Source organism: Heterocephalus glaber, unplaced genomic scaffold, assembly GCF_053883595.1.
Source record: "Heterocephalus glaber isolate CG9 unplaced genomic scaffold, H.glaber_assembly_v1.0 deba00001543, whole genome shotgun sequence".
NCBI classification, from domain to species: Eukaryota; Metazoa; Chordata; class Mammalia; order Rodentia; family Bathyergidae; genus Heterocephalus; species Heterocephalus glaber.
This window is the reverse complement of record NW_028258336.1, coordinates 6,970,693-6,989,582: the sequence shown is the minus strand read 5'-3', so window position 1 is coordinate 6,989,582 and position 18,890 is coordinate 6,970,693. Positions and strand designations below refer to the sequence as shown.

At 36.4% G+C, this 18,890-nt stretch overlaps 1 protein-coding gene across 4 annotated transcripts in view; it reads left to right on the top strand.

Moving 5' to 3' along the window:
- The window catches only part of Ipo11 (importin 11), a 213,613-nt gene that overhangs the window by 164,621 nt on the left and 30,102 nt on the right, over positions 1–18,890 (top strand). For all 4 annotated transcript variants that reach the window (XM_021242972.2, XM_087189573.1, XM_013078962.3 and 1 more), the window contains one exon: positions 7,084–7,168. In XM_021242972.2, the coding sequence (XP_021098631.2) occupies positions 7,084–7,168 (85 nt within the window). The remainder of the gene's footprint in view (positions 1–7,083; positions 7,169–18,890) is intronic.

The window sequence follows — 18,890 nt, the reverse complement described above, 5'->3', positions numbered from 1 at the left end:
TGTTTTTGTTTTTTTTTTTGGTACTGGGGATCGAACTCAGGTCCTTGCGCTTGCGCAGCAGGCGGCAAAACCACTGAGCCAAATCCCCAGCCCTATGACCTCATTTTTGTACAGTTATTAATCTGAATTTTTAAAAAATTTATCCTTTTTTTGTGGTTAGTGTAATTGTGATACCTTTTCTCTTATTACTACTATCAGTAAAGGACATGTTTCATGTTAGGCCTCATGAGATTCTAGACTGCTTGACTTCTCATTAATAGCATTGAGACTTGTTATCTTTGCTCTTTTGAGAACTGTAGCAAAAAAAAAAAACTAGCAAATGGAAAACATTGCTATTTGAATCATATTGTGTTGAAAAATACAGAGAACAGATGTATGTTGAGTCTTATTAAACATGGATGGAAGATGTGTCTGACATGTCACTTAGCTTTTGGGAATGGGATTTCATATGAAGTGGAAATGTCAAACTTATGACTACAAACCCAAAATAAGAAAGCATTCATGCATGTAGGTAATTTTTTAAAGGTAGCATAAGAGTTTATGGTAGATGGTTGTAAGTAGTTGTTTTTACATTATGAGAACGATTTTACAGCTGTTGAAATATTTAGGATATATTAAGATGTTTCTTGTCCTCTTTGGAGTATGTAATTACTTGAGAGGAGTGTCATGGCTGATAGTCCAGTGATAGCACTAGTATGAGTGAAGGCAGTTATATATATTTTCTGCAGAGCATAAGTAGAATTGTAGGTTGGACTTAAATAGAAAGTCAAAGAAAGAAAGGCTGTATGTATTAGAATCTCCAAGGAAGAAGAAGAAAAGTTAGGATGTAGGGAGCAGAACAAAATTTTAACATCTATTAACTGAAAGAAATGAGAATATAGAAGTTGGAATAAAGTGTAGACATTATGTACTGTCATAATGTTAGAAATCAGGATAACAAGTCTCAAAAATGTGCTGTGGTGGAACAAAATATATGGAAAAGTCAAAACAAGGAAGGCTCTTCAGTATGCTAAGTTCAACATAAATAAAGGTTTAGTTTGGAAGGTGAAATATTAGAAGGAAAACTGACTCAGAGACAATTATAGGCATCCAAAGTAAAAAAGCCCCAAGGGTTAGTGTGAATGGGTAGATAGAACCTATGACCAACCACTGTTTCCTCTTTTCCCCAGAATTATTTGGTAGTTGCTTTTTGTCCTGGCATGGTGGAAAAACAAATTACTTTAGGTGATCCAGAAGTCTGTTTCTGAGGCTTGTTTACGTGTCTTCTCATTTCCATGGGGTGGGAGGGCTACTTCTGGCACCCACGCGGCTCACCTTCTCTGCCCTAGGAGCTTGGGATGGCGGTGGGGGAGCTTCCTTCTGGGTTCAAAAAAAACAAATTACTTTATTCATTCTCAGTTCCTAAGTGTAGTTACACTAGATCTCAGATAAATCTTCCTAGTCTGTAATTCTATGAATTATATGGAATTCTATAAAATACAGCCCAAAGGACTATAGGACATAATTCAAAATTAAGAAAAGTTCACTTGAGAAACAAAATATTTACTTATATAGTTAAGCTGGTTTCCATTTTCCCCTTCTGTTTTTTTTTAAACAATTAAAAAAGTCTTTCTTGTTCTGTTGAATTCTTATTGTAGACTCAGTTGAGAATGAATTAGAACAAAGACTGAGCCCAACCACACTCAGAAGGACAATTTGCCTTACCTAATCTTCTGAAACAAATGTTAGTTTCATCTAGAAACAGCCTCAGTGACACACCTGGTATAATGATGCTAGACCAAATTTCTGGGCACCTGGTAGTTCAGTCCACTTGACCATAAATTAACCATCACATTAAGGGAGCCTTGTTGACAGATCTCTTTATTCAGATGTGTTTATACCAAACACTGCTGCATGAGGAAGCAGGTGAGTCTTTGTCCTTACAGCACTCACAGGGGGAAGTATAGGGAGGGATCAAAACTAGCTACAGGTAAGGAAGGGGTCCAAAAAACTGAGAGTGATTTCTGAGGTTAGGTAGTGGATTGGCACCAATTACTTAAGTAACCTGTGTGAAATACAAAAATTTTGGACTATTTTCTATAGTTAGTGGAGGTCTATCTACTGCTGATTTTAAAGAATGGGGGCAACATGATTAAATTTATGAGAAGTATCACTTTGGCACATTGTGAACAATTACAAGAGGTGTAGATGCTTATGAGTGGTCCCAGAGCAATAGAAGAACCTAGGATGCTTCTTAAAAATGCAGATTCCTCCTTCCAGGTCCAGATTCATTACATCAGAATCTTTGGGTGTAGGACAACAGGACCCACATTGCACACAGGAACCTTGATGATTCATATGACTTGGGAAATTGAAAACTCATTGCCCTGGAGGAGGGGAAACCATTTAGGTAATCTTAGATGAGTTGAACTTGAGATAAAATTTGGAGACAGGATTGGTCAGTGTTGGTGATAAGAAAGTGTGGCTAGCAAGTGTGGAGGAGTATTTGTAGTTTGAGTGACATACATACATACATACATACATGCATGCATACATACATAATTTTAAAAGTAATTATGCTATATCCGACAGCCTGTGGTTGTTTTTACACTTTAATATGTCTTCATAACACATTCATATAAGCATTTAAAAATTTTTTGTTTTTGTTTTTCTTGAGACAGGATCTCCCTATGTAGTTGTCAAGCTGGCCTTGAGCTCACTATGTAGCCCAGGCTGTCCTCGAACTGACAGTGATCCTCCTGCCTCAGGTTCCCAAGAGTGCTGGGATTACAGGTGTATACCGCTACACCCAGCAGGCATTTTAAATAAAATTTTTTATGTGGGGAAAAAATGGGAGTGAGTTTTTATTTTACCAGTAAAGAGAAGTTTATATTCCCAGATAATGAGACCCAACCCTTGGCCATTATTAATCTTGCTGTTATTTCTGAGAATGGTGTAGAAAATGAATTTTCTTTAGAGGAAAGAAGAGCTTCATTTTGAGAGTTTATACATCTGGGTTTTATTAATTTATTGTTAACTTTTTAGTTAGGAAAATGTATTAGTGTTGCTAAAGATTTGCCTTCTGCCTGTCTGGTTATCATATTTTCCTTTTCTTTCCCTATGTGATATTTTATTGTCAGGAACATTGGAAAATGAAATTGATAACAACTTGCCAAATTTTGGGAGTAAAAAGGGAGAAAGAATTTAGCCAGCAGGGCTGGGGATTTAGCTCAGTGGTTCCAGTGCTAGCCTCGCAAGTGCACAGTCCTGAGTTTGATCTCTGGTACCAGAAAAAAAAAAAAAAAAAGAATTTCATCTCAAGAATTTAGCCAGCATTTTAGGAACCCTAGGGACAATAACGTTGGTTAGAAAAGGACTCATAAACTGATTTTTATAGCTATAGAGTATAAAACGTAACAACTATAAATGAAGTAGTCTTATTTGAAACAAGTAAAATTTAGGATTTTATAGTTATTTTTCTTCCTCCATTTGATATTGATCCACCAGATGGCTCTTCAGAATGGAAAAGAGTACTAGAGGAAACCTCTTTTTCTGAGTCTGACATTATTAGCTCTGTATTATCCTAGTGTAGGTCCTAGTGACTTCCTTGGGGTTCTCTCTTCAACCTCCTCTCATCCATGTTCTTCAACTTAAAACCCAAGTTTCTTACAGACTAAAGTTGATGGTGCCTCCTGTTCTATTCTGGCTCTCAGTTTACAACATTCATTTTTCCTTTTGCCTCCTTGGATTGCTCATCATTCCCCCAACTTTTATACTGATGGCTTGACTAGCAATATTTCTTCTTGGTGTGTCATGCTGTCACCTTTGCCCTGCTTGGCAAATACCTACTTCTAAAATTACTTTCTAGACTTAAGAATTTATTACATCTTAGGGGGCTGGGGATTTAGCTCAGTGGTTTCGCCGCCTGCTGCACAAGCTCAAGGACCTGAGTTTGATCCCTGGTACCGGAAAAAAAAAAAAAAAAAGAATTTATTACATCCTTTTCTGTTCCTCTGTGGGACTTTTTCTGCATTGCTAATATACAATATAGTTAATTGTTTCTGTTTAGACCATAAGAGAATTTGAGACAGTGCATAAGAAAAGCTCATACTCAGAGCATTATTAACCCAGGATTGAAGGAATATAAATAAGAAATCTTGACTTGGGAAAGTTGTGGTCTCTGGATAGCAAACTTAACTGTAACCTATCTAATTGCCAGTACAAAGAGAAACATTAGAAATTACATGGTTCTTATTTTCAAATAGAAAGAAATAGGTTTATCAGGAAAGGAAGACTGTTTCTTGGTTTGGGCCTAGAGATGAATTTTTTTTATAAGGTATTTATATAAAGAACTGTAAAGAGACTTCACTAAAGAATTAGTTGTCTCTGATGACAAAATGACTGCAGTAGATAAGTATTCTAGGATTAGGTAATTGTGGCCTTGCTAACATCAAAAAACCAGGTCTCCCCCTTTTACCCCCATTAATCTCTTTTGCAGGCTGCCTTCTCTCATCCTTATAAAGTAGTTCTAGGCATTATGGTTCATGACAGTATCAGGGGCAGACAAGCATCATTTTGTTTATTTATTTATTTATTTATTTATTTATTTATTTATTTATTTATGGATAGAGGTAAACCTTTTCTAGAACATCAGACTTCACCTTCATTTAAACTGGCCAGGATTCTTTAAATGTGCTCCTGCTACAAGCAGCCATTGACTAGGAATAGGATGACCATGGTAGTTTATTGAGTGCTGGCACTGGGCCTGGGATTATTCTTTCCTGGAGTACATGGTGGCATGGAAGAAAAGAATAACTGGGCAGATTCAAGGTTCTGTTAAAAAGGATGATTATATAAGCAACTGAAGTGTCTACTGCAAAGACCAACTGAATAATGTTAGTGTAATTAGATGAATTGATCCATAAAAGGTTTCTTGTATCAGTCTACCTGAAAACCAATTACATAGCATTAAAAAAAATTATTGTTGAAATCAGTTTCATGGTGACCAGAGAGATATAAATAGGAAACACTTTTTGTGATTTGGCTTAATATAGGACTGGTTAACAAAGTGTTTGTGCCCCCTCCCCAAACATTTGCTATCATCAGCATTGTGGAGGAAATGATGAATAAGCATTACAGAGGAAATTGTGAGAACTGCACATTCTCAGGCTCCACCCACACCTGCTGAGTCAGAAACTCTAGAGGTGGTACCCAGCAATCTGCGCTTTAACCAAGCCCTCCAGGTGATTCAGATGCAAACTGAGTATAAAATGGGCTAGTGTACAGTCATATGTTAGTCATTCCTATTTTAAACTGGAATTGTTACTGTCCTATTAGTACTACTATTATACTCACAGTTCATATATTTTAGCTTATTAGAAACCTGTTCATTCTCATGTGCCTATTAAGTAAAACATGATTGCCTATCTTTACTCTTTGCTGACAAAGTGAAATTTGACTTTTAATTGGAGATTTTCCTACAGGAAAGTTTCAATATATATATATATTATTTTCTGCCTTTCTGACCCAAGTGAATGCACCTTGCAGAATTGCAAATAGTCTGTGTTTAGGTAAAGACACAGGAAAAGACAAACAGAGGGGAAGAAGAGACAGAAAAGAGAGAGAAAAGGAAGGAAGGAGAGAAAGAAAAGAAAAAAAGGAAAGAGGAGGGAGGGGAGGAATGTGTGTGTGTGTGTGTATGTGTGTGTGTGTGTGTGTGTATCTCCAAAATATACTCCATTAATAATGTGATAAATCTTTTATAACACAGGGAAGGCAGATCAGTTTTTCTGTAAAGGCGAGTTAACGTTTAATATAGTGGAATGATTCCATGCAAAATAAAGTGTGCTTCTATTGAGATCCATATTGCAGTTAGAATTCAAGTCTGCATGGCTTCTATAAAGGAGCCTCATTTTATTATTTAGTTCTGAAATAACTGAAATCTAGACTTTTCTAAGACATTTCACTTTGTGAAATAATTTTGGAATGGATATAATCATGTTGTATTTTTCTCACTTTGTGCCAAAGTCTGTTGGTGAAACTGTGTGCTATGCTTGCATTATATATTGCAGTGGACAGAGCTTTGCAGTTCTGAGAGATCCAGGCCATGCAGTGAGTTAGGCATTGAACTCATAGGACTTCTGTTTTCCAGCCTAAGGTTCTTATGTTTGATCACACCAGTTTGTACTGAATTGGGGTCAGAAACAGTTGCTGTCCTCACTCCCCCCCAACACACATTGTTTTTAATGCTGAGGAATAGGTATGAAAGACATCCATGTCCACTGTGAGAGTGAGCCTGATCAAGTTTATCAGCACCTGTCCTTAACCTTAAATTCAGAGTTATTTACACAGCTGAATTAGGAATTGACCTTTATCTGTACTTGCTACAAAACATAGGAGAAACTAAACCTTCTTGTTCACAGTTAATTGGTTAAGAAACTGACTCTGGTAATTTTCTTGTTCTAAATGAGGAAACAGTTTGCTCCATCAATGAGACCTCAGTAGACAGTATTCATTTCTTGTCTCCTTGGATCCAGAGTTGACTGAGTAAGAAGCTATGTTTCTATTATCTCTCTTAATGGTAGAGAGCAGTGGTGCAGATAAGCAAAATAAAATGATTTATAACTATCTGGTGCCATCAGGGACAAGTTCCTCATAGCAGCACAGTAATATCATTTAGAGCACAAAGATTATTATATAATTAATAGCATTTTAATGATGTCACTTTAAATTACTGCATTTATAATTTGTAGACATGTAAAGATTAAGGGAGAAAGTGTTTTTAAGTGTTCATGTAATATTTTGGAAAAATATAAAATGTGAACCTTCCATTGTCAAGTGATGTTTGGTTAAAAAATTGTCTGTAAATAAATTTTTAGAATTTCCTAATTTAAATGCCCAAGTTAAAAGGCATAGAATTTTTTATTTAGTCTCTTTAAAGGTAAGATATCTTTCATAATTAAGAAAACTTTTTAAAAATATAAATCTAATCCATTCTCCTCGTTAGTACATAGGACCATTCAAGTTCTCAGTGATTTTGAGAGGTTTTTAATATATTATAGATAATGTTTATTTATTTAAAACATGTTTTTTTGAAAATTGTAGCTGTATGTTGATGTCTCATCTTGAGGAACCAAAAGTAACAGAAGATGAAGAACCATTGACAGAACAAGATAAGAGGAAAAAGATGGTGAGTTACAAAGATTGCTTCTGGAATTAAGAACAACTATATATCTTCATTATTGTGTGTATGTTTGAAGATACCTGCTGGTCGATTCATCCATTCATTAGTCTATCCTAGATATCTATCCCTTGTTGTAGAATTAATGTAAGTTTTCTATTATTAGTCAGGTTTCCTGTTGGTGGGACAAATTACCTAACACCCACAGCATAAAGGATGAGTGGTCTGTTTGTCTCACAGTTTCAGGGGACTCATTCCATAGTTAGCTGGCTCCAAGGCAGGAACATCATGATGGAAGAACATGACATACCAAAGCTGCCTAGTTCATGAAAGCCAGGAAACAAAATGGGGAAGGGACCAAGAATCATAATAGTAGTACCCAGCATCTTGCCTCCATGACACACTCAGACACACTCAGAAGTGTGCTTTGCTAATCCCATATGTGGCTCTCAAGCCAATTAATCTAAACATAGTTTCTGAGTTTTGAAATTTGGATGTACTCTAAAACAGATAAGTTATGTTTCTAGAATAAGAAGTTGATCTGAAATAATTACTGCTTTTCTTAGCAAAGCAGAGGTTTTATTTTTTCTTAACATGTGTCCCTAAAACTAAGTTAAAATGCTTATTTTTCTGTTTTGAAGAGCTGCATTAAAATTGTTTTCATTGTCTATTGTTTTATGGATCCTCACATTGAATTTTTTCCCATTTATGTCATAGGCCATTATAAAAATGCCCTTAAGTCAACTGTTAAATTATTTTGAAGACAAGTAATTCTCCCTTGAAGAACATGATTTTTAAAAAGCAAAAGAACAGGAAATATCTAAAACATCTTGCTTTAAAAGTACTTAACAATCTTTAAAGGCATAATTTATATATTTATTTTGACCATAAATATAAAATAGTCACATAATAAGCTCCTCTCCCCCTTTTTTTTCCTTTGTAGTCTCCTGTAGTACTGCCTTTGTTCTGTCTTCTTTTCTCATTTGCACAATGAAAACAGCAATAATAGCTATCTCATACATAGACCATATAAATGAATATATGGCATGGTTTTGAAATAATACAGGGCACCTAAGAATTACTCTCTGCTTTCATTGTTCTTTCTGTCTAATCATTATTTTCAGTCTTTGAATTACCCCGTGTTAACCTAACCCTAAGGGCTTCATCCTCAGAGTATGGTTAATACTGCATCACTCTTTGACAGCCTTCTTTTAAACTGTGTTTGATTTTATCTCATTTTTTTTTATTATGCTAGCTGCTGTAGAGGAAAGGACAACATCTAATAATTCCTAAGGCCAGAATTCTAGTCCTATTTGTGCTATTATTTTTGACCTTGAGCAAGACGCCTGGTCTTTCTAGAACTGTTTTGCCTCATATGTAAAATTAGAGAAAAATTTTATTAGGGGTTTTGAGCTAAAAAATTATTTGGTTTAAAATCTTATTACCATTTTGTATCTCTGACCAACATCTCCCCTATCGGTGCTATGAAAGTATTAGTAAGAAAACATACAGCAAATTATATAAATGAAATATTTCTGATCTTGACAATTTGATTTTCATAATCAAGTTCTGTAAATAATCTAGTTTAACATATACTTAATAGTTTAATTAATAATTGCAATATAAATAATTTTGAACATGATACTATACCACTCTTTCAATTGTGCTTATTGGAGCAATAGTAAAATAATGCATAAGGATCTGTCCGACATCATTTATATGACTTTGAAATAAAAATAATAATAATAAGGACAACATTTTTCCAAAGCATTTTAAAATTTTATTAGTACATATTTGCAATACATGATATTTACATTCATGTTAGAGACTAGGTATATGCACTTACTGTATCTTGATTCTTTTTATTCCCCTTCTCCTTCCCACCCACCCACTTGCCTCCCTCCCTTTGTCTCTAGATCCCCTTTCCCCATTTTCATTGTTGTTAGTAATGTTTTTAGTTTATTTTTGTGACATGTAATGATTACATTCATTGTGGGTAGTTGATACCTGTACATGGCACATCATAAATCTTATTATGTCCCCTTTGCCCCTGCATCTCTCACATTTCATTTCTTGCTCTTTTAAATTTCCAAAAGCTTTATCTCCCTGTTTCCTTTCATCACTATTTTGTTCTTTATTTGAACTTTGGATTACTCACATGAGAGAAACCATGAAGCATTTAAGCTTGTATCTTGCAAACATATACTAATAAATGATAATTGATAGATTCTGATTCTTTTGTAAACAACACAGTATTTTTAGTATTTAAATATTATTTTAGATATTTTATGTATTTATTGAGTGTTGTTTTTTATGCCAGATAATGCCTCTGGAATTGAGGTATGAAAGTGAACAAAATAAAGTCCCTATTGGAGCTTAAAGTTTACACATATCTATATCTGCCTATATCTATATCTGTATCTATATTCATCATGACAAATAGTTGTAAGTTTATGAAGGCTTGGATTAAGTAATAAACACTACTAGAGTTTTCTAATTTGGTAGTATGTTCATAAAATTTGGAAGTTTTATATATATTGTTTCTACCAATATTTTTCCTGCATTTTAATAAACTGAATTTTTGTCCAATCTAAATTTATTGACTGTGAATTTACTTTTTACACTCTTTATTTGCTATTGTACTTTTGTTTTTTGCACTTTATTAAATTCTTTTATTGGTACATTGTAGGTATACAACACAATTACATTTCTCATTGGGAATTATACCTTTACATAATGCATCTTGGTTCTTATTTTTTCCCCATTCCTAGCCCTCCCTTCCCGCCCTCCACCCTTCCCTATTTACAAAGACTTTATTTCCATTTTTTCCATTTCTCATCATTTTTCCTTTCCCTTCTTTCCTTTCCCATCTCCCTCCCACTATCCCTACCCCTTTGAACCTTTTCTTCCTATTTTGCATTATCGATTATTCATTCTAATCATTGGTACATTTTAGGGATACAATATAATGACATTCATCATTGGAAATTTGCACCTTTACATAGTCTCTCTTGGTTCTTATTTTTCACTCTTGCCCAGTCCTCCCTTCAACCCCTCCATTCCTCCCTATTTACAAAGATTTTGTTCCTATTTTTCCATTTTCTCATATTAATCCCATTCCCTTCTATCCTTTCCCCTACCCCTCCCACTTCCTTCCCCTTTACCCCTTTTCTTCCTATTTCACATTACCTATTATACATTTTAGTCCTTACTTACACTTTCAGTTTCTCACACCAGAGAAACTATTTGGTATTTACACATGTGTGTCCTATTTACTTCACTTAAGAGTATTACCTCAATGTGCATCCACTTGGCTATAAATTTCTCTAATTTCTCATTTTTTATGGCTGAGTAGTACTCCATTTTATAAAAAAAACACATTTTCTTTATCCAGTCTCCAGTTGATGGGCATTTGGGCTGTTTCCAAGTTTTAGCTATCACAAACTGTGCTGCTATGAATATGGGTGCACATATATCACTGTGGTATGATTCTTTTAATTCTTTGGGGAAGATCCCCAGCAGTGGAGTAGTGGGGTCAAATGGGACTTCCAGTCCTAGTTCTTTGAGGTATCTCCATACTGATTTCCACAGTGCTTGCACCAGTCTACACTCCCACCAGCAGTGGAGCAGGGTTCCTCTATCCCAACAGCCTCGCCAGCATTTGTTGTTGGTTGATTTCATGATAGCAGCCATTCTTTCTGGGATGAGATGGAATCTCAGCGTTGTTTTCATTTGCATCTCTCTGATGACCAGTGATGTTGAACATTTTTTCATGTATTTATTTGCTATTTCTACTTGTTTGTGTGAGAAATGTCTGTTCATTTCAGATGCCCATTTTCAGATTGGGTCTTTAAATTTGAGAAGTCTGATATTTTTAAGTTCTTTATAGATTTGAGATGGTAGACCTTTGTCTGAGGAAGAGCAGGTGAAGATTTTTTCCCACATTGTGGGTTGTCTCTTCACACTGCTGGTGGTTTCTCTTGCTGTGCAGAAGCCTTTTAATAAGAAGAGATCTCACTTGTTGATTGTTTGTGCTAGTTCACAGGCAACTGAGATTTTGTTCATAAAATCTTTTCCTACACTGATGTCTTCAAGGGTTCTACCTAACCTCTGTTCCAACTGGTTCAGAGTTTCTATTTTAATATTTAGATCTTTAATCCATTTCAATTTTAGTTTAGTGGATGGTGAGAGATATAGGTCTAGTTTTAATCTTTGGCAAGTTGAAGCCCAATTTTTCCAGCACCATTTATTAAAGAGGCTATCTTTCCTCCAGTGAGGGTGTTTGGCTCCTTTATCGAAGATGAGATGGCTGAGTGTGTCTGGTGTTGTTTCTGCATCTTCTAATCTGTTCCACTGGTCCTCAAGCCTGTTTCTTTGCCAGTACCATGCTGTTTTTATCACAGTAGCTTTGTAGTAGAGTTGCAGGTTGGGGATTGTGATACCCCCTGCCATGTCTCTGTTACCTAGGACTGCTTTTGCTATTCTGGGTCTCTTCTTGTTCCAAATGAATTTTTGGATTGTTTTCTCAAGGTCCCTCAAGTATGCTGCTGGGATCTCAATTGGAATTACATTAAATCTATATAGCAGTTTTGGAAGTATGGCCATTTTCACTATATTAATCCTTCCTACCCAGGAGCAGGGGATGTCTGTCCATTTTCTGATATCATCTTCAATCTCTTTTCAGAGTGCCATAGTTTTCAGAGAAGAGGTCTTTGATTTCTTTTGTTAGGTTGATTCCTAGGTATTTCAGTTCTTTGGATGCTGTTGTGAAAGGAATTATTTGCCCTATTTCTCTCTCAGTGAGTCTGTCATTGGTGTAGAGGAAAGCTATTGATTTTTGTGTGTTGACCTTGTAACCAGCTACTTGACTGAATTTGGTTATTAAGTCTAGAAGCCTTTTGGTGGAGTTCTTGGGGTCTTCTGTATAGAGTATCGCGTCATCTGCAAATAATGACAATTTGACTTCTTCATTTCCTATCTTTATTCCTTTTATTTCTTTCTCTTGTCTAATTGCCGTGGCTGTTTCTAGAACTATATTGAACAAGAGTGATGATAGTGGACATCCTTGTCTTGTTCCTGATTTGAGTGTGAAGGATTTCAGTTTGTGACGATTTAGTATGATATTGGCTGTTGGTTTTTCATAGATGGCTTCTATCAGTTTGAGGTAGAGACCATCTATTCCAATTTTTTGTAGGATTTTTATCATAAATGCATGTTGGATTTTTGTCAAATGCTTTTTCTGTATCTATTGAGATAATCATATGGTTTTTGTCCTTGGCTGTATTATTTTAGAGTATTACATTTATTGATTTGAGTATGTTGAACTATCCCTGCATCCCTGTGATGAATCCCACTTGATCAGGGTGTATGATCTTCTTGATGATCTTCTGCATTCCATTTGCCAGTATCTTGTTAAGGATTTTTGCATCTATGTTCATTAGTGAGATTGGCCTATAGTTCTCTTTTTCGGTTGGGTCTTTCTCTGCTTTGGGGATCAAGGTGATGCTTGCTTCCAAGAATGAATTTGGGAGTATTGCTTCCCTTTCAATTTCATTGAAGAGTTTCAACAGTAGTGGCAGCAGTTCCTCTCTAAATGTCTTGTAGAATTCAGCAGTGAAGCCTTCAGGGCCCGGGCTTTTCTTAGGTGATAAGTTTTTAATTACATTTTCAATTTCTTTGGTTGATAATTGGGTTGTTCAGAATTTTTAGGTCTTCCTTGTTCAACTTTGGTAATTCATATGTATCTAGGAATCTGTTCATTTCTTCTGCGTTGTCCATCTTATTGGCATATAGGTTCTGAAAGTAGGTATTGATGATCCTCTGTATTTCTGCTGGGTCTGTTGTAGTTTCACCCTTTTCATTCCTAATTGCATGGATTTGGGCCTTTTCTTTCCTTTTTCTGACAAGGTTGGCTAAGGGTTTGTCAATTTTGTTGATTCTTTTGAAGAACCAACTCTTGGCTTCATTGATTTTTTGTATCGTTCTCTTAGTCTCCATTGCACTGATTTCTCCTCTGATCTTTATAATTTCCTCCCTTGTATGAGCTCTGGAGTTGTCCTGCTCTTTTTCTAGAAGCTTGAGGTGTAGCATCAGGTTGTTTAATCGGGTTCGTTCTGTTTTCCTAATGTACGTATTCGTATTCACTGCTATGAATTTCCCTCGTAAGACTGTTTCATTGTGTCCCATAGGTTCCGATATGTTGTATTGTCATTTAATTGAAGGAACTGTCTGATTTCTTCTTTAATTTCCTCTGTGACCTATTGGTTATTCAGAAGTGTGTTGTTCAATTTCCACGTTTATGAAATTTTTCCAGTTTTTTTGCTATGGATCTCCAATTTCATCCCACTATGGCCTGGTAATATACAGGGGATAACTTCAGTTCCTTTGCACTTACGTAAACGTGTTCTATGTGTGAGTCTGTGGTCTATTTTGGAGAATGACCCATGTGCAGCTGAGAAGAATGTGTATTCTGATTTTGTGGGGTGGAAGACTGTAAACATCTCTTAAGTTCATTTGTTTAAGAGTTTGATTGAGTTCTAGTATTTCATTACTTATTTTTATTGTAGTTGATCTATCTATTTGTGACAGTGGGGTGTTGAGGTCCCCCACTACAATTGTATTAGTGCATACATGACTTTTCATGTCCATTAATATTATAGTTGGGTGCATTAGTGTTTGGTGCATAGATATATGATTGTCATCTCTTCCTCTTGGATTGTTCCCTTTACTGGGATGTAGTGTCCTTCTTTGTCTCTCTTAATCAGTGTTGGTTTGAAATCTACTTGATCTGCAAAGAGGATACCTACTCCTGCTTTTTTCCAGGTTCCCGTCACATGGAGTATTGTTTTCCACCCTTTAACTTTCAGTCTATGAGTTTCCTTTTGAATTAAGTGTGTTTATTGTATGCAGCATATTCTTGGATTTTGCTTCTTGACCCATTCTGTCAGTGTATTTTTTTTGATTGGTGAATTGAGACCATTAACGTTGATGGTTATAATTGAAACATATTGAGTTATCATTGCCATGACTTTTTCTTTTTGTTGGGTTCTCCCCCTTTACATTTAATTTTTTGTCATGCCAGATGGGTTCATTCTGCTTTGCTTCCTGGGGTTGTGGTCCTCAATGTCTGTTCCTAGGATATCGTGTAAAATTCTTTGGAGTGCTGGTTTGGTATTCACAAAGTTCCTAAGGTGCTCTTTGTCATGAAAGTGTCTTATTTCTCCATCAATTTTGAAAGATAGTTTTGCAGGGTACATCAATCTGGGTTGGAGGCTGTTTTCTTTTAGGGCTTGGAATATGTCACTCCAAGCTCTTCTTGCCTTGATGGTTTGTGTTGAGAAGTCTGCTGTGATTCTGATGAGCTTTCCTTTATATGTGATTTGTTTCTTTTCTCTTAACTGCTTGTAGAACTTTGTTCTTCTGTTCAGTTTCTGGAATCTTAACAATTATATGCCTGTGTCTAGATTTTTTTTGATCAAGGCTATTTGGAGTCCTATATGCCTCACTTATCTGTATGTCAAGCTGTTTTCCCCTTCTTGGGAAGTTTTCTGCCATTATTTCTCTGAAGAGATTTTTTTATGTCATCTGTACTCTTTCCTGTTTCTTCATTGACTCCAGTCAGTCTTATGTTATTCTTCTTTGCATCACCTAGCAGCTGCTGGATTGATTTCTCATGTTCCTTATAATTTTGAAGCAATTTTTCTTTTCCTGGTCACTAATTGCAATCTTATCTTCTATATCTGAAATTCTGTCCTCACATTGGCTCATTCTGCTGTGTAGACTTTCAGTGGAGTTTTTCATGTCCTGGAAATCTATTTGCATCTGTTTTATGGATTCCATCATGTTCCTCAGCTCCTCTCTAGATTTATTAATCATGTCTTGCACTATGGGCACAATCTTTGCCTTATCTGAGAAATCATTTCTGATTTCATTTTTTCCAGATCCTCTTTTTTGCCAGTTCTGGGAATCCAGGTGGTTGAGTATCAGAGTGTTCCATCTCATTTCCCTTTGGGGTTGCTGTAGGTGATCTGGAAGTCTGGTTTTGAGACTTATTTACCTGTTTTCTCATTTCGACGGCGGGCGCGGGGGGACGCTGTTGGCACCTGCACGGATTACCTCCTCTGAGCTGGGAGAGGTGGGACAGGGGCCGGGAGCAGCGGTAGGGATAGTGGCCCAAAAGCCCTTTCCTGTGGGCTGGGAGCAACGGGAGGGATGGTGGCCAGGAAGCCCCTTCGTCTGGTCCAGGAGCAGTGGGATGGCGGCTCAGAAGCCCCTCCCTCTGGACCAGGAGCGGTGGGAGGGATGGTGGCCTAGAAGCCCCGTCCTCTGGGCCAGGAGCGGTGGGACAGAAGGTGGCCCAAAATCCCTTTCCTCTGGCCTGGGAGCAGTGCGAGGGATGGTGGCCGGGTAGCCCCTTCCTCTGGACCAGGAGCAGTGAGACGGCAGCTCAGAAACCCTTACCTCTGGGCCGGGAGCAGCTGGACTCAGTACCATGGTCTCGTGGTCTGGTGTCCTCTTTGTTTTTGTAGTGTGGAACCAGGTGGGTGTACAGAGGAGCGGGGAGGGGGTGTTCAGTGGATTGTTGCTGGGGCGCGGGAATTGTACATTTTTGTAAGCCATTTGTTTGGTTCATTTGTTTTTCAACAGACATACTATTTTAGGAGCTTTTAACAAATAATTTACAAAATTATTTTTTGCCTGCAATGGCTTTGATCTAGTTTTCATCTTTATACATACATATGGAAATGTATCTTAATGTATTTAAAAAGAAAAATACAATCTTTAGGATATCTAGTCCATGATTATAAGTTGCTCTTTTACTATTATCATCTTATGAGCTAGATTAGAACTAAAGACAGTTGTTGTAAACCAGTGAAAATAAAATATGCATTATCATTTGAATGTGTTATACTTAATTTTAACTTGCTGTTTGCTAAATGAACTGTGCAGATAGATTTTCACTGGTTTGTAATAAAGTACTCAACTTTTGACAAACTCAAATATTTATGTGGCTAGCCAGGTGTGGTCCACATGCCTGTGTTCCCCACACTCTAGGAAGCTAAGGCAGGAAGGTCGCAAATTCAAATCCAACCCAGCAACTTGGTGACTTAGCAAGATTCTGTCTCAAAATTTAAAAAAGGACTGGTTCTATAGCTCAATACCAAGGCCCCAGTTTGATTCCCAGTACTGCAAAAATAGAGCAAACCTAACATATTTTTATATAGCCATTAGCTTTAAATTTTAATTTAAACCTTATTTATAGTCAACTGAATCTGGAGCCTTATTGAACTTGTTTTTTAGTGCAACCAAGTATGTATAGGCTGTAGTACAGTTGAACTTAGCATCATATTTCCATGTTGGTAATTATGTATCTTAAGCAAACCAATTATTTAGAAGGTTGAGTTGCATTTTATTAGATAACTTTATTATCAAATCCTAAGTATGTCAAATATAACAAATCCAAGTGTGCCTATATACTGTCTTTGAGTATTGTCTCCTGTGCTGCTGTTGCCAAATATTTCACTGCATTAAGGATGGTTAAAAGTGCTGCAGTTGTCCTGAAATCCAGAATCTACAGGTAGCTAATGTTTTTTGTGTATTCTGAAAGTAGATAGACTTTCACTCCTCTTCTGTTTCTTTTTTTTTTTTGGTACCAGGGATCAAACTCGGGACCTTGTGCTTGTGAGGTAGGCGGCGGAACCACTGAGCTAAATCCCCGGCTCCTTCTGTTTCTTTCTCTATCTCCTTTACTCATCAAGTCTCTCTAAAATTTTTATTTTTTCCAACTTTGAAATCTAGCAGCTTTCCTCAGTAGAATTTAGTATACATTGATGGAAGAAAAGTAACCCTATTGTCCATCAAAAACATTCTATAATATTGTCTTGTAATTTTTTATTCCAAATATAATGCCAGTAGGGCACCCAATGATAGAGGTTTGGGGGTAGGGTGGGGGGTGGGTATGAACTCTCCCTGTATGATTTTTTTTTTGCTTACTCCTATTTGCTTCTAGAAAACTCAAAAGAAATTATGAGAAAAAAAAAATGGAAACAAAATCTGTGTAAATAGGGCAGGGTGGAGGAGGTAAAGGGTGCACAGGTAATGGGGAAAAAAATAAGAACTAAGATACATCATGTACAGGTACAAACACCCAATGATAAATATAAACACATTGTATACCTAAAATGTACCAATAAAAGAAGTTAAAAAAAAAAAAAAAAGAAAACTCAAAAGAACTAGTAGAAAGTTGAATTGTATTGGTATTGATAAGGTACTATGTTAATTTTATTAAGTATCAATCTTAAAACGCATGCATAAGATATATTTTTATTTTGCACATAATAAGATTAATCTATCATTTTCTTGGTGTTTCTGAACTACCCTTTTAAGAATCAATGGCTTTATAACATTCAGGAGTCAAAGAAAATTTTAGCATTGTTGAAAATGCTCCTTAGTGTTCAGCATAAATGCAGTGTTGGTCTGGTTATGAATTTGGAGAACTTTCCTTTTGCTCTTCTCAACTTGCCCAGTTCTTTGACATTCATCATCTCCATTTTCATGCCACATCTTGCCCTCCAACTAACACCCTGAACTCAAGTACGTGGACCCTCAAGTTACCATTGACCTGACATATGAACAACTTGGGTTAGGTTAATGGAAGATGTGTCTGCCTCTTGTTATCTATAGTGTATACCCAAGTAAATATCCAGATCTCAGCTGGACTGACTTGGATGCAACCAGCCCTCGGGAACCAATCGAGTTCATAAGTCAAGGGTCCACTGTATTCCTCTCTTGTCATGACAATTTCACCTTGTTTGCCATCTTACTTTCCTGGTAAATGGATATTGTAATTTTATGTCAAGCCCAGTGTTTCCTTATTTTCAAAGTCAATTTTGTGTCCACTGTCCAGATTCTCTTAATTCTTCTGCTCTGTTATGGATGGACCATAGCATTCACCTTTCACTTTTATGATCTTCCAAACTTCTGAACCTGGAAATCAAGCATAGATATTTTCTAAAAGTGCCACATGTTCATTTGGTTTATAGTTAGGGTTAAAAACTAGTAGAAAAAGAATTAATCTCCTTATCCCTCTTTTTAAAGGCCTCTGCAGTCTGACTCCAACCAACCTTTTTGAACTTTGTCTTTCTCTTTTCCCATTCCATCTCCTATCCTCTGGCAAGCAAATGACTAATGTCTACCCATGTTATATGTTTTCTACCTCTGTTACAGAGTTCATATCAGATCTTTAATCTGGAACAGCTCTTTTATCCTTTCTGTCCACTCACCTTGCTTCCAGACACATACAGCCTTCCCCACTATCAATATCCTGCCCCACAGTAGTAACATCATTTGTTACAATTGATGAACCTACATCCACACATCATTATCAACCAGAATTCATAATTTTGAATTTTGATGTAAGGATTCACCTCACATAATGTTGTATTCTGTGGGTTTTGACAAAAGTATAATGACACATGTTCTCTAGTATCATACAGAAGAGTTTCATTGCACTGAAAACTCTGTGTTCTACTTATTCATTGCTCCTTTCTAACCCCTGCATTTTTACTATCTCAATAGATTTGCCTTTTTCAGAATGTCACAGTTGGACTCAGAGTATTTAGCTTCATATGCTCTTTACCACCAAAGTCAGAGCAGGTATGAGATGCTATTGGAACCAACATGTGTTGTCCCTTACCTGCTGGCTCACCATGTTGGTGTAGAGAAGCCACCA